Source organism: Pezoporus occidentalis, unplaced genomic scaffold (genome assembly GCF_034315485.1).
Source record: "Pezoporus occidentalis ecotype Australia unplaced genomic scaffold, CSIRO_AGI_Poc_V1 ctg24, whole genome shotgun sequence".
In the NCBI taxonomy this organism is placed as follows: domain Eukaryota; kingdom Metazoa; phylum Chordata; class Aves; order Psittaciformes; family Psittacidae; genus Pezoporus; species Pezoporus occidentalis.
The window spans coordinates 7,006,502-7,021,547 of record NW_026914285.1 but is presented as its reverse complement, the minus strand read 5'-3'; the positions used below and the strand labels follow the sequence as shown (position 1 = coordinate 7,021,547).

The following is a 15,046-nucleotide window of genomic DNA, read 5'->3' as shown; positions in this document are numbered from 1 at the left end:
GCCTTTTTGCACCTCTGTGCTAATGGATTTTGTTACAAAGATCAAGAGATGTCAAGCACAAAAGTATGAAAGTAGCTGTTACTTACTTTTATGATTTGCACACCTCAATACTTGGGGATTTTAATATTTATCAGCCCATTTACAGGAGAAGCACAAAGACCAACACCTTTAGCAACAGATGCTGATTGTGTTGTCTCGCTGAATAAATTTCACACCTGTTTTTCCAGGCAGAAGAGGCTGAACAAAATTGCTCCTATCACTATGGAACCTGAATTGCTGTGCAGTGATTAGCTTGCAAAACCCTCTTTCAGTCCTTCACAGCTGCTCCATTGACTCCATTGGGTTCTGCATGTAAACACCACCTCAAAAAGACCCCATAAAACCACAGTGCTTCCATCTTGCATCCAAAGCTCAGCAGTGCTCTTTTCCCCAACGCACAACCTGAAGCATAAGGCATATTTTCAGATCTATCAAACAGGTTCATTACAGGCTTAGTGCCAAGCCTACTGCAAACACCAGAAGATGAACTCAGCTGACTTTGGAAGTCTTTGGATCAGTTCTTCTAGGAAACAGATTTGTACAAAGGTAGGAGGAGGAAGAAATTGTACTTTGAAGAAATTGTACTTCAAAGAATTGTGGAATCAACAACAGAAATACTCCAACTGACGCTGCAAGGCTACCACCAGTTTGCATGGTTGTGCTAAGCTTAGCAAAGGTAGGACAAGTCCCCATGACTTGAAGACATTAAATCCTGAGGTGCTGAAAGCTGATCAGCAGATGCTTTTGTTTATATTGGAATGACTTCCTATGACTGCCTAAAAGCTGGGGTCTCATCTGAACTGGCTGACCCTGGTCCCTCCCTCGTACCTGGATACAGCTATGCGCTGCTGAGGACCAATTCATTCCCATCATTTAGGACCTCTGTTTTAAGGTGCAAAGAACTGGAGACACCTATCAGCCTCCACTGGTGCGAGATATCACAGATAATGACCAGAGACTAGATGTACAACTTGCAGAGGGCTAATGCTAAGCAAGGGAAATCCTACCCTTGAGCCTTTTAGCTCACCCAGGATTTATAGGCAAGTCAGCAGCCAGATTTAAAGGGATGGTCTTTGATGGGTGATGGTAAAAGTGCTGGTAATCCTCTTCTTACCTCACCATCTCACTGTTTTTGTACTTAGATTATCCTTGCTACACAGTGACCTGGCAAAAAAAGTCAGCAGTCCATGGCAATCTTGTTCAAAAAGTACATATATTTAATAATAATAATAACAAATACAGTTTTTTTTCCCCTGGAATTTCCACTACTGTATTTCAGTAAATCCCTTCTATGGTCACTGCACTTTGACTGTACATAGCTACTGTCTAAGCTGGATACACGGTTATGTTTTAGCAGTGTAGTACTCATATATTCTCTATAAATATAATAAAAAGATTCAACATTTCTGTTTTCAGTCTGATTCTTACACATATTTACTGGGTTTTCACAAAAAATACATGTCTCTTTTCTGCCTGCCCCAACCTTTCATTGGGTTCCAAATAAACCTGAGTTTGTAATTCAAGTCAGTATCTGCCATCTGTTCAGGTACACAAGTCTGACGCACACGAAAGACGGGATTCCAGTGGTCCCTGCTTGCTAGCTTTGCAGCACAAACATGTTCTTAGCATGAAAAAAAAAGAAAATGCTTTGATGTTTTTAAACAAAAGGAAGAGCTAAAATGGACCCTTGGGATGCACAGTACTGTGGACAAAGAAAAGATTGCATTTTTCAATCTGAAAATTAGTAAAATTATTTCAGGGCTGTCTAATCATATTGGGATTTTTATATATATTGTTTTACTAGCTTAAGTACCCCAGAGGTGGGTTTCCTCACTACAATGAAGAGTACAAGATGCATATGGGCTTCCCTGTACTGAACTGATGGGTGGGCTTCAGTGCTGAGGTGAAGTGCCCACCTGCAGAGAGCCCAGAGAAGGGCTCTCTGGGCATTCTGCTCTGCTGGTTTTGCCAGCAAGCACTCAATATACTGAACATACCAGTTATCTGTTCCGTCACTATTTGGATACGTGTCCAATTTCTTTATTGCAGGTTTTAGTGTAAGGCCTGTGCTATGCTGAGAATCGGGAACACACACTCAAGTATGGGCTCTGCTGGGGACCTTCTCCCTGCCGCTGCTGGCCCTCCTCCCCCAGTCTCTATGTATATTTCTCATTAAACTGGAAGGAAAGCTTCTCAAACAGGGGTAACTCTCACATATGCACAGACACCAAACCAATGGGGCCACAAAATTGTTTGCAAAAATATTGATGAAAATAGGATTTGGATTCCTACCAATGGTCTCAACTCAAAATCCCTACCTTCCAACTCCAAAAAGAAAAACACCTCTGCGGCGTGGGTTTCGAAATGATGTTAAGTGAGTGGGCAGCAGTGGGGCATAAGCAGGCCAGAGCTGCCTGCTTGGGAACCAGATTGGAACAAGCTTTGTTGAGATGTTCTGTGTACACAAACACACACACAAGCACGGCACAGACGAAACAAAAGAACAGTCTTTGGCTAAACATTCTAATTTATAGGAAATGCTTTTAAGACAAAAGCAGAACAAAAAAACTGTTGCCAACCTCTCAGATGTATCATTTACTTAGAAAAACAAGACCAGTATGCAAAGATGGTGTCTCTTAGAAAGTTAATCTTCACTGCTCATAACAATACTTTGGTAACCACTGCATTACCAACATTGCAGTATAAAATGGTATCGGTACAGGTTCATGTGTGCTTTATCAGTCTTTTTAGTTCACTGCAGTCTCTCAGAAAAGCTTTCAAGTGTGTCCAATGCTGCCCTGTTCTAACAGGGGCTAATGCAGGCATAGGTGCACCAAGGAACTAGTACAGATGCAAAAATTGGAGGTGACTGGATTGTTTAGACACAGCGTGTTGTGATCTGGATTAGTGTTTGAAGCATCTGCTTGCAGACCCATTGTGTGAAAGGCCTCTAGTGCGGTGAGTTTCCACATGATGCAACTTGGTTTTAAGTAATCATGTTTCTTCTGAGTGACATCATTAAATCATCATTTTCTTCAGGATAAAAATGATTCCACTATTAGCTACTTTAGGTAATTAACAATAAATTCTGCTTTGGCTTCCAATAATACCATTTTTCTGAATGTTTAGATCACTCGTGTCTTTACTCAAGCTTTACTAATTCTGTCTTCTTGGCAGGGCTTGTTAGCAAGTTGACTTTGGACATAGTACCTTGAGTTTTTCCACTCGTCTAGCCACGTGAACAATGCCTATAGTTGTACCCCATACTGTGTAGCACAGGCAAATGGAACATGGACAGTCTTACCACAGACCCTGGATGGGACTGGCATTCATGGCACCACGCAGATAACCTTCATGAATCAAACTGTTAATGCTCGCTGTTCTTCCAATCAACCTTACTGCAACACCAGCTGCATAGCTCTTTCAAGACATGTTTTACTGTAGAGTCAGATGCCAAATGCTAATATTTCTTACCAGCACAAGCAGAGCCCTTTTCTTTCAGGTTTAATATGTAGGACAATGCCTTCCTTACAAGCAGAACTCTGATTTTCCACTCTGAACCACTGTGGTGTATTACATAGTGACAGTAACATGCCTGTGGCTTTCCCTTCTTGTTAAAGGTAAAAAAGGTTAGGTCCCAGAGAACAGCAGTGCAAATCCCAGTACGTCAGACTAACACTGGCCACTGATAGCATCTGCCGCATTGAAGGAAATCTGTGTCGGGCTCATCTGCTGCAGCTGAGGCATCCTCGCTTCCAGTGGCTTGTCGCTTGCCGACTGCATCGTCTGGTTCCTTTTCCGCAGCATTTGTCCGATCCCCATCATGGGGAACCTGCCTCTGCTTTTGACACAGTTAGGGCTGCCCAAGGGGTTGTTGGAAACCAGCTGAGTAGGGGACACTGCTTCTTCCTTCGCTGGATACGCTTTTTCTTCATATGTGAAAGAGACCTGGGTGGGGTGGACAGGGGATGTACTCCCTGGCTGAAAAAGTGGGGACAGTGTCCTTTCACTTGAGCTTTTATAAGGGAAATTCATTGGCGAGCCTAAAATCCTGTACTGATGAGAGGGGGAAACCTGGTCTGTTTGGTCCTCTCTGTCAACCGACTCGAAGGAGTGCACAATATTGAGGATGAGAGGGGAGTCCTTTGTCCGGCCCCCGATTCGGCATGGCTCCTGCTGTGGAGACTCCTGCCTCTTGAGGAGCCGAGGAGTTCTGGGGGGTGGCTGCTGGACTTCGAGGTACTCCAGGGAGCTGGAAGTGACACAGCCCGTCTTGGCTGCCAGGGGTTCATGGAAAGGGCTTAAACCACCGCTGGAGTCTGCAAAGCAATCAGAAAAGGAACCAAAGAGCAGATTACATTTAACAGCACTGCCTTCTCTGCCTTACGGCAGACAGCGTCCAACACCACCTTTAACAAATTTGAGAAGAGTGTGACAAATGCACTAGCTGAAACAAATGGTCTTAGGGATATACTCAGAACCCAGTTCCCTGATTCTCATTTGATACTTACGTTGTTGTTTCATGGATAATTTATTTGTCACTTTCCTCAAAAGCAGGCACAGTGCTTAAACTAAGTAAGACAAGGACATGAAATGGAAAACCACAGACGTCTTCAGCTGTTTGTATTAGTTATACCCTCTAAGGACATGTCTGAGAAATCTCACATTTCTCCTTTCTTAGCACAAGTCTGCATGGTTTTTACTGGGCCTGCACACTGTATTCACTGACATACCTAGAGACACAGGGGACAACACTGAGTTAATCCCCAATGTCTCTCCTTCCATTTTGGAACAAAATCTGTTCTTGGTTTCACACATGTAAATATGGAGTAGCTGCACTGGCCAAATTCAGGCTGTTACAGTTGGAACAGATTTGCTGCATCGACTTTAGCAAGTATCTTCCTCCAACAAGGACCAAATATAAACGGAACAATCTTTGCAGGATTCGGCCCAGTAAAACCAAACAGCACGTGGAGAAGATCTGCTCCATTTCTACAGGATGCTGGCACTTGCTTATGCCAAGCTAATCTCAAGAAAACACATTTTGATGCTTTTATCGAAAGCTCTCCAAGGAGCCTGCTTTGCTAGGTTCCCCCTAATTGGAAGAATAGTGGACTGGCAGTTAATCACTGTCCACAAGTTCCCTCGGTCTCAAACCATCTAAAAGAGATATAAAATAGTTTAGGTCTGCCAGCCCTCAGGTCACAGCCACAAATCTCACATGTATCTCTTTTGAAAGGGATGGTCTCAGCAGGGATTGAGACCTGAATGAATGCATGGGAAGAAATCACTCGCATTGAGAGTTGTCTGGGAAAAGCAGACCACGTTTAATCTGACTATTTTCTTTCTAAAACTGGTCAAAATTATTTGACCATTCAAGTTAAGAAGTATCAAAACACAGTCTCCATAAGCAGAGAAATGCTTTAGCTGAAATTTGAATCATGTTCAGGTTTCAGTTCAAAAAAGCAGGGAGACACCTAACTCGGTTTACCTCCCCCTGGACCTTCCTCCCAAAAGGAACAACAATCTCAACAAAATGAGCACTTTTAAAATGTTTTTTTAATAGTTCTCACAAAAAAGCATGTCCCATTTCTGACCAGCTCTCAAACTACTGCGACCATGCAGTAGAGGTGCCCGTACTCCCAGCCAAACACCATTTTGACATTTTTGCAGGTAGAAAGCATCAAATGATAAATTACGAAGTCATGAGAAGAAGCATGAAACTACAATAACCCACCACTCTTAATAACTCACTGACACCGCAGTAAATGTTTTGTTCTCTGCTTTTCCCCGTGCTGCTCTGTAGTGATCTTCCCTCATTTAGTTCTTTCATTTAACAGCTGGCTTCACCACGTTCCCGCTCCCCAGTGTGTACCACCGACACTCCATTTTCCCTCCTGACTCCCCTTTTCCTCCACTCCTCTCTTCCACCTCCTTTTGTGAGCAGTTCTCACCCATACCTCCCAGGCTGCCTCCTACCCTGCGTAATTAATGCTCTGCTCTCCTCTGGCTGCCTCATCTTCTCCTTTCCCTGCTAATGCTTTCCCCTTTCCTTTTGCTGCCTGAAATTTGCTGGGCTGGCAGTCCCACCTGCATTTCCTTTCAGCTGCCTTTTTACCCTTTCTCCACCATCAGCTGCTGCCTACTGCTTCTCCCAGGGATGCCACAGTTACCGGCACTTTCCTCAGAGGCAGGGACTTCTGCCCCTGATGCCCCTTAGTTCCCTCTTTGTAAAACACATTCTCCAGTAGGAAGAAGCTTGTCTACCAGCTTTGGTTTGTCAGTGATCTGGGGTGGGTGTTGATGCTTTCAAGGCACTAGTGTGAACTGCAGATGACTTTATATAAATACGTATAAATAGGAAAAGAAAGCTTTTTTAAAACACTGTGGGAATTCTATCAAATAAAAAGAGAAGTAAAAGCGAGGATTCATGACTGCTGAACATTGTCATGGTTTCCTTAGGATGTCTGACTGTATTATCCAGTCCTCCTTCACATATCACCTCCAAAGCAGACAGCTAATGCAAGCCCACGACTATTTACTAACAAAAACAACACACAAGACACTCTCATTAATACTGCACATGCCCACACATGCACATGCGCACAAGAACACACCACTGGTATTTCTCCCACTGACCTTTCTCCGGACCTCCAGCCTTGGTGACTTTCCGGTCCTTCAGCAGAGCCTTGGTGTTCTGTATCTGTGAGATAAGACAGGAAGAAGGCTGTCTATATGAAACTGGACTTTTCTCAGTTTTCTTTGGGAGCTGACGGTGAAGAATCTCCCCTTTCTTTTCTTGTTCTTTGAGTTTTTTGTCCTTTAAGTTGTAAAACAAACAAGAACAATTTGGTTTACTTAAGGGAAGCTTAAATGACCCCCAGACTTCTAAGCACACCACTTACCAAAGCCGAATTAAAAACAGTACATTTACAAGGAACTTATCCTGGCTACTCAAAAAACCTCAATCTTCCATGTCCCGTTTTCCTCTGATCTGTTTGACACGATTTCGTGGCTCCCATCTGCTCTGACATTCATGCAGTGTGAAAGTTGGCTTTGGAAAACTAAAGGAAAAAGAAAGCTTTCTCTTCAGAGGCCATTAGTCCTAGAAGACCTCACTGGCTTAAGCAGATACAGGTTTGTGCTCCTCCATACCTGAAATATGTGTCCCTATTTAAGCACTGAAAATAGGTCTTTGATTTCTCTTTATTGCACTTCCTGTGGCATTTGAAAAGGTGAGCTGCAAAGCTTTTAAGAAGTTGAGTCATTTATCTTCTGTCCAAACAAGATCGGGAGGAAAAAGCCCTTACTTCTACAGCATCTCTGCAACTGCAGAAGACATGCAGGGGAAGAAAACTGCTGACACGACCCTTCACTGAGCTCTAACTCCTTGTGACAGGTAAGGCAACTGAAGGGGGATTGCAAGCACCTACATCCTGAAAGATAGGTTTGATCTCCAGCAATGACAGAGTTCAGACAAAACCTGGGAGTGGGACTCTGAAGAGAAACGGAGTTTTCAAAGCACTGTTTTACAGTGAAAATTCATTGTACCTTCTTTCAGCATGAATCAATAGATTCTACAAGCTGTATAACACTCTTTACCTGCCACTGATTTCAGGGGGAGCCAAAAGTTTTGTTCCACGAAAAAGAATCTGGCATCAAATTTGTGGGTTAGTTGTGCTACATCTCAAAGGCCTCAAGGATCTCCTGCCTTTCTGTAACAAAGCTGCATGATCTGGTTTGAGATGCCAACCTCAAAGAAGTGGGGCTTCTGGTCCAGTTACTTCGGGGTTGTTTCTGTGGTTGTGATTCTCACTTCAGCAACATGTTTTTCTGTGTCTTATTAAAAAGTCAGTGTAAGTACAAGTCTTTTTTTAAACTCGCAGGAAAGCTCCTTCAACCAGTTTTGTGCCTGTATTTTGTCTGATAATTATGCACTGCCGAAGGGCTGGCTCTCCTGATGATTTTCTTTTGAAAGTTCATTGACATGAAGTCTACGAAAACCCTCAGATGCAAAGTAATGTGCATATATATGAGACAAGGAAAAGAAAGAAAGAAGCAGAAGACAGCTTGGGTTCTCTTGGAACACTAAACAGCTCTGGAAACATATTAAGGCACCTAAAAGGAAAATAACTGGACTGCACTTGTTATGATCGTTCCCGGCTCAGACACAATTTCAGCTTCCTGCACAGATGGTGTCTGGGCACCGCTGGGCTCATTAATCTTTGATTTTTCAGAAGTCACAGAGTCAGGAGGAAGAGTTTCAGTGAATCACAAACTGGAGTTTTTAGTTTTATTACAGAAGTGGTTAGGTGACTTGGAAGAGCAAGAACCAGGGACCTTTTGTGAGGTCTTCACCTCAGTCTACCTTTGTGCATGCATTTTTTGTCCCCAGCCTTCTCTCCATGTGCCCCGATCTCCTCCAGTTTCTTTCCCTTTAGCTAGCTAAAGCTGACTAACCCTTTCATGGGAACAAACCAACACATTACGGGGCCATCATCACTTTGCTTATGTGATACCTCTTCTTCCACCTAGTGCTCTTCCCCTTGCCTTTAGAGGCTGTAAACACCTCTGGCACCGAGCATTTCTTCCTTCCTGCCCATGCTGTGCTTGGAACGACACAACATCTAATCAGTCCCAGGCACTGTCTTGGCAAGAACAGTCACATACTGATGATGATGAAGTAATAACAACAGCAGCAATAATAATAAAAAATCTGTGTGAATAACAAGCTGCAACAATAGTCAGTGGGAGCTGTATAGTTAACTTTGAGCTCACCACACTATTTTTCCTCTCAAGGCTCTGAAACTCCGCTGCCAAGTTCAGCAGAGACTGGGCTCTACCAAGTATCTTTTTTTAAAGGTACTTGTGAGGATGAGATCAAGTGGTGACTATATTAAGCCTAAAGGAGCTGATCAAGATTGTTAGCGGCTTTCTGCTATTTTGGATAGGTGAGGAAAGAATTTGCATGTTGGCTGCTGCAGCATCTGTCAGAATGCAGGACAATTCAGTGCTGCAATATTTTTAGCCTAATGGTGCAAGAGCGAAGCTGCAGCTCCTCACCTGCCCAGTGCCCCTGGCTTTGCCTTCACACTGCTGTTATGTTCTCTAAGCAGCAGTCACTCCATACAATTAAAGCACCCATGAAAAGAGAAAATTCACGTATCTAGTGTAGGCGATTAATTAGTTTACCCTGGATGAATGTTGCAAATAGTCTTATAAGTCGTTTTAAAACTTACCAACATGGTTTCTATTAGACGATGGTCGTGAGAGGGGAAATGACCAAAATCCCAAACTCTCAACATGCCACATACTATTATATTTTAAAAGGAAAGGAAGTTTTCCTTCAGGGGAGTTGTAGAAGTTCGCTCTTCACTGTACCATGCACAGCCATGTAATGGCACGCTGTCACACAATGCAGGAGTTGTACCGGTATGTTATACTTGAATAGGTTTGGCATTACATCATCCTCTGCTATTTCCTGTCCTGACCTCGACCCTAAAACCTACTCTTAGTCCCAGCAACGGATTTGAAAGGAGGATAAAGGGTATTTGCCTTGGCCATGTATGAAATGGTGATAGGACAATGACACAAGTTCTCAAAAATTGCCCACTAGCTACCCTGTGGGAAGCAGGTACCCCCAGTGCTGGTCCCCTAGATTTAGTGTGGGGAGCTGGCCACTGATCACCTAAAGCATCTCCAGCAAAAACAAAGAGATAGGGAGAGAGAGAGACAGACTGCTGCCTTCCTTCCACCTCCCTGTGCTGCCCATCCACTCTGAGCACTAAAATGAAACCAGCCTGCAACACAGCCTGGCTCCTTAGCACCAGCAGCAGTTCCCAGCACCCTCAGCCTTGGCATGCTGATCACACCACCCCAGGTTAGGAAACCTAATGGAGAAGAGGGGCTGGGCATGCCCATTGCCCATGTGTCCGCTGCCTGCTCCTGCAGGAGGTGGTGCTGCTGGCAGGCAGAGGCAGCCCTTGCCCAAGGCAAAGTCCTTATTTCACATCTCTGGAGTGAGGTGGAAGAAATTCAGTCAGCTGCCAAAGCTGCAGCTGACCGGCAAGCTCCCTGCTATTCCCATGGCAACGCACAGCTACACTCTGTGCAGCGTCTGCCTAGGGACCAGTTCCCTGCTGGAAATGAGGGGTAATAAGGGGACTCTGAGCTCCAGAACATGAATCTGTCTGAGCTTACAAAATCTCTGCCCCTGAGTCCTGATGGCACCCACTGAAGCCAGTGGCATGAGCTAGACACTACCAGGATGTGCTCCCATCCTCAGGAAGGCATTTTAGGAGAGATGCCTACCATAGTTACAAATGGCAGTAACATCCAGGATGTGTATTCATATGTGCTGCTTCAACTGTCCTGGTGCAGTAAGTGTAACATAACCTCCTTGTGTGAATACACCTAAAACAATATAAAACATGCTTTATACTCAGCTATGTCCATGCAAAGAGGATATACTGTATTATTATCACAGTGTCTGCACTGTGATTGCACCAAGGTAACTATTTCAAGAAAGAAATAACACCCCCTCATCCTCTAAATAGCTACACTGGGACTAACTCTGAGTGAAGCAGGTACACAGAAGCTGTAAGGTAATGCCTCGATGGCAGGCAGACTCATCCATGGCTCTCCATTGCTGCACAGAGCAGTGACACCAGCAGCTTGAGGAAGCTGGCCCAGAGAGCCCATGCATCATCTGCAGTGCTTGCCTTCAGATACTCGCCTGTGTTTCCAGGGGAAGGTTTCCCTGCAACAGCTGGAAGTAAGCTGTCAAAGAGTGTTTTGAGATATTATATTCATTGAGTCTACCCACTGCTGATACAGTTAAGTAAGATAGTTTTTGATTTATGTAGGAAAAGAAGGATTTTGCCCTGATATTGCCATCTGGCTTGCAGTTCAACTTGTCTCACAAGCAGCCTTTAAAATAAACAAACCCAGCCATGAGACAAATCTGCCCCTGCAATTAGCTCATCAGTCCAGCATGGAAGAGTAGCTTTTGGAAAAGGTAGGCTCCTCAAGAGTACTGCTCTTTGTGTTGGTAGGTAAGACTTGCACAGCTCATACTACCCTTGTAATTTTAGTGCTTGGCAAACAATCAGCCAGGGAAGAAAAATTCAGCCATGAGAAGACTCCTATTACCTGATATGTATTCTTTTCATGCAAACTACCTTCTCTATTCGCAGATAAAAAGACTGGAGACCAACAGAGCAAAAGGTAACCTGGTTACATCTTTTCTCTGGCCAAGGGAAGTCCCTCACGATGTGGTGGGCTAGCAAAAAATATTAACCTGGACAGTTTTGTTCTAATAGTTTGATCATTTCTGGTAGTCCAACCAGGGTTGTCCCAGGACATTGGGAAAGCCAGGTGACCTGGGAGGACCACTACGTCTGTCTCTCAGCTCTCTGCCCTATGCTACCAAGGTCTTGAGATTCAATGCAACACAGTTATGGTCTTCTTACAACACCAGCAACTTGTACTTGAAGTGAAACTACAGAGCCCCTGAAGAAGTCTGCATTATTTCTTTGCTAAATAGGGCATTTTAAATTTTTATTTTCCTCATAAAAGTTGAAAATCTGAAAGTCACCTTTACACTTCCATTCTAGGGAGCTGATATTTGTTCCTTTAAAAAGAAATTGGGGAATGATTTGTCGTGCACAGGCAAGGCCAGAGGCCTTTTCTTTTTCTCCACAGGTCAAGAAACCCATTGCCGTATTTACAATCGACATGGATCCTCGAACTCAGTCTGTTTTCAAAGTACCTTAACAAGCATTAACAAGCTTTACCTCATAGGAGTCTTTATTTGCCTTGTATTTTTCTATCTGGTACAGTTGGTTCCTGTGACAAATACTGTCCTGGCCTTCAGACTTCTGTGGAGAGAGAAGCATGGAAAAGCATGCAAGATAATTAGAGACAACTAACATTCGATTACAGCTTAATGGGCCATATCCACTCTTGGCATTCAACACACAAAGATGGTGAGTTTGCTCCATTGCATTTTAAATATCATTGATGGCATCAACGTTAAAACAAGCTTGCTAAAAGAGCTGATGAAAGAAAAAAACTAAGAAGCTGTTGTCAGATGGGAAGGCCATTGGGGGTTATTTCTCTGAGAAGCCAGCCCATTAAGAACAAAAGTCCATACAATCCACTCTCCTGGCCATGCAGTCACACAGGAGACTACAGACCCTCAATTAGTTAATACTCCTTGCCAGAGCACAGGCAGCTGTGGAGAGGCCAAGGGAAGATAGCCTGCAGCTTGTCTTTGTGTGCTCAGCTCCCTGTGATGTACAAGGAAGGATGACATGTGGCAGCAGAGTCCTGCCCTAGAGAAAGCTGCTGCACAAACCCATCAGCAGTGTTTCTAAGCCTCAAGCCAGGAAAGTCAGCAGAAGATGATGAGACTTTATATTCATGTTATTTCTCATGTAAAACTTCAGCTAAGTTTTCACTTAAAAACTAAATAAAATCTTAATAGCTCTTAAGCTGCCTCTTGATTTCCTGAATCAAATTACATTGTGTTATTGGTGTTTCAAGTGGCAGAATTGTCTCAGTGTAGGGACACATTACACCAGAAGTCATAAGTAAAGCTCTGCATGGCAAAATTTGCTTTCTATAGGGCAATTGCCTAGCCAGAGGGGAACTCCTGTGGAAACAGGCACTTGCGAGACATAAAGCCTAACAGCAATTATCTCTGTAACCTGGGGGATTCTTATCTGAAATAATGTTATTAGGTTTTAAGGAATACTTCCCCTTCACGGTTAATACTACAAAATTAGGGGAAAAAAAAAACAAAACAAGGCTAAACCAAAACCAAAACAACTTGGGTAAAGCCTTGAGATCTAATGCCAGCAAGCAGGGAAACTTTTAGCACTTTTTGTACCCTCCTCATCCACTTGTCCAAAGAATCAGCAGGAAGCAGGACTTACCCTAAGGCTTGCCAAGTAGCGCTCCAGCTTCTTATTAAGTAGAAAGTAGATGGCAAGCGTGTGACTTGCCCTGTTTGAGAGCACAGTGTTGATGACATCGCTGTTCTTGTAGCCGAGCTTCTCAGTCATATGGAGCAGCACACTTTGGCTGAGGTCCTCAAGGTGAATCCTGCACAGAGGGAGAGGCAGAGCATGCCATTCGTACCGTCCTCCCAGCGACAGAGCCTTGCCAGCCATGGGGGACATGGCAGAGTGTGGAGAAGAGGCCTGAAAGGCTAACTTGGGAGTGATTAGCTCTCTCCTCCCATGATAGGCATGAAAAGGGTAGACTATTCAGGAACCATGGACACCATGGGAAGCTGTGACAGCTGAACTAACAGCACTCTCTCCATCATTTCCTACCCTGATGCAAAATGGCACCATGATGCTTGGGATGCCCTGTTAGTTATCCTACATTTGACCAGTAAAGACTATTAAGATCATCCATCTGGTTTTGAAGGAAAAGGGTAAATTCCTATTCAAGTATCTACTACTGGCTTTCTGAAATGACCCTTTCTTTGTAATCAAACACCACTGCATTCAGCTTCACCCTTACATGTTTACAATATTCATGCCAGAGAAAAGGGACATACAGGGAGGGTTATTGCAGCACCTCTCAAAATGGTAAAACTGCTGCTATACTCACCTCGGTTAAAAGCACAGGATGTGTTTATGTATGTGCTCTTCTATAAAGTCTATAACAGAGTCAGCCAAGGCAAGAAATGGACTACAGCAGCATTGTGGAGATGGCAAAGTCTCTTCTCAACCTAAGTTAAAAACAGATTTTCCAAAGAACTCTGCTCCTATTTAGACCTCTAAATGTGCTGGCCAGCTTCCCAGATGTACCCGCCAACTCCCATCCATCTCCAAAGAAGTGCTGAGTTTCATTTGGTTTCTAAAGGATATTCTTTGTTCCTAACATCAAGCTTAATGTCTGGCTAAGGCAACTTCGGGGAGCTTATGGTGTGGGCTTTTTTATAACCTGCCTTCCCCCTTCAAAATGACCATTCTCCACCCTTCCCACTCCTGCCCTGCTATCCCCCTGTCCTGTGCACCTGTGATGCAACAGCACTGACAGCAGCCTAGGTCGGATGCAGAAGGCTTACACAAGATGTGAATCACAGTCTGGAAAAGCTCAAATAACTCTTTTCCTTTATTCAGCATGTTTATTAACATTCGTTCTGCAGCTAAGGAATGCTTGGGGTTCGGGGTTTTTAAGTTCAAAAGCAAAACTTATCTTGGCTGTTGCACATTAAAGCATCTGGACAGCAAAAGAAATTCAAGCAATTTCTACTTCAAGTGCTCAGCAAAATGGGAATTTTTTGCTTGCCTTCAGGGAATTTATTTAATAAAAGCAAGCTTATAAAAAGCCTGAGAGAATATTCTCCTGAAAATGGAGTTTCTGCCATTCTTCCACCCTATCTCCATGCTCTCCCCTTTCCTACCATGTTTCTGTCTTGGGAACAACAGGTATTACCCCCAGAATAGTGGAAGAGCACTACAAGTACATAACACAGCCTCTTGCTTGTGTCGATTAAGAAAGGAAGTGATTCTTTGCAAATTCAGGAGTGGACTTTTCAGACCTATTTCAACACATCTTAATTATACCTGCACACTAACAAAAACTTGGTGAAACTCTGTTGAAGCTGACTCTGGCAGTACTTTCTGAGGCAAGCTCCAAAGGAGTTGAGCCATGTCTTCAAATATTTCAGGCTTCATAGGATATTTTCCCTGTAAGACTCCAGTACTAAAAAGTCTATGTAGGTCATGTTTGGGGTATCAATTAATTAAACTAAAACAATATTTTCCCCAAAAAATGAACTTAAAAGAAAGAATCTGTATGGCTTTTATCCTTTACGGCTCCACATAAAATCTGGGTTCAGACAGAAGGAGCATCTTTCTTTCGATTTCACCAAATTATGAGAGAAATAGTGCTATGAGAAAGAAATGAAACTGTTGTGGGTTGGGTTTTTTTCAATAGCAAAGCATAGCATTCCACACTGATGTTCCCTTTAAAGTGCTTATAATAG

The 15,046-nt window shown here is 43.5% G+C and overlaps 1 protein-coding gene across 2 annotated transcripts in view; it reads right to left on the bottom strand.

Moving 5' to 3' along the window:
* Positions 1-1,233: 1,233 nt before the first annotated feature.
* HUNK (hormonally up-regulated Neu-associated kinase) overlaps positions 1,234-15,046 on the bottom strand; it is a 57,073-nt gene continuing 43,260 nt past the window's right edge. The window contains exons 7-10 of one of the 2 annotated variants that reach the window (XM_062622192.1): positions 12,978-13,146; positions 11,835-11,918; positions 6,679-6,859; positions 1,234-4,358 (exon numbers count right to left, since the gene is read on the bottom strand). In XM_062622192.1, the coding sequence (XP_062478176.1) occupies positions 3,712-4,358; positions 6,679-6,859; positions 11,835-11,918; positions 12,978-13,146 (1,081 nt within the window). In that variant the 3' untranslated portion in view covers positions 1,234-3,711. The remainder of the gene's footprint in view (positions 4,359-6,678; positions 6,860-11,834; positions 11,919-12,977; positions 13,147-15,046) is intronic. The other variant, XM_062622193.1, reaches the window with a different exon arrangement.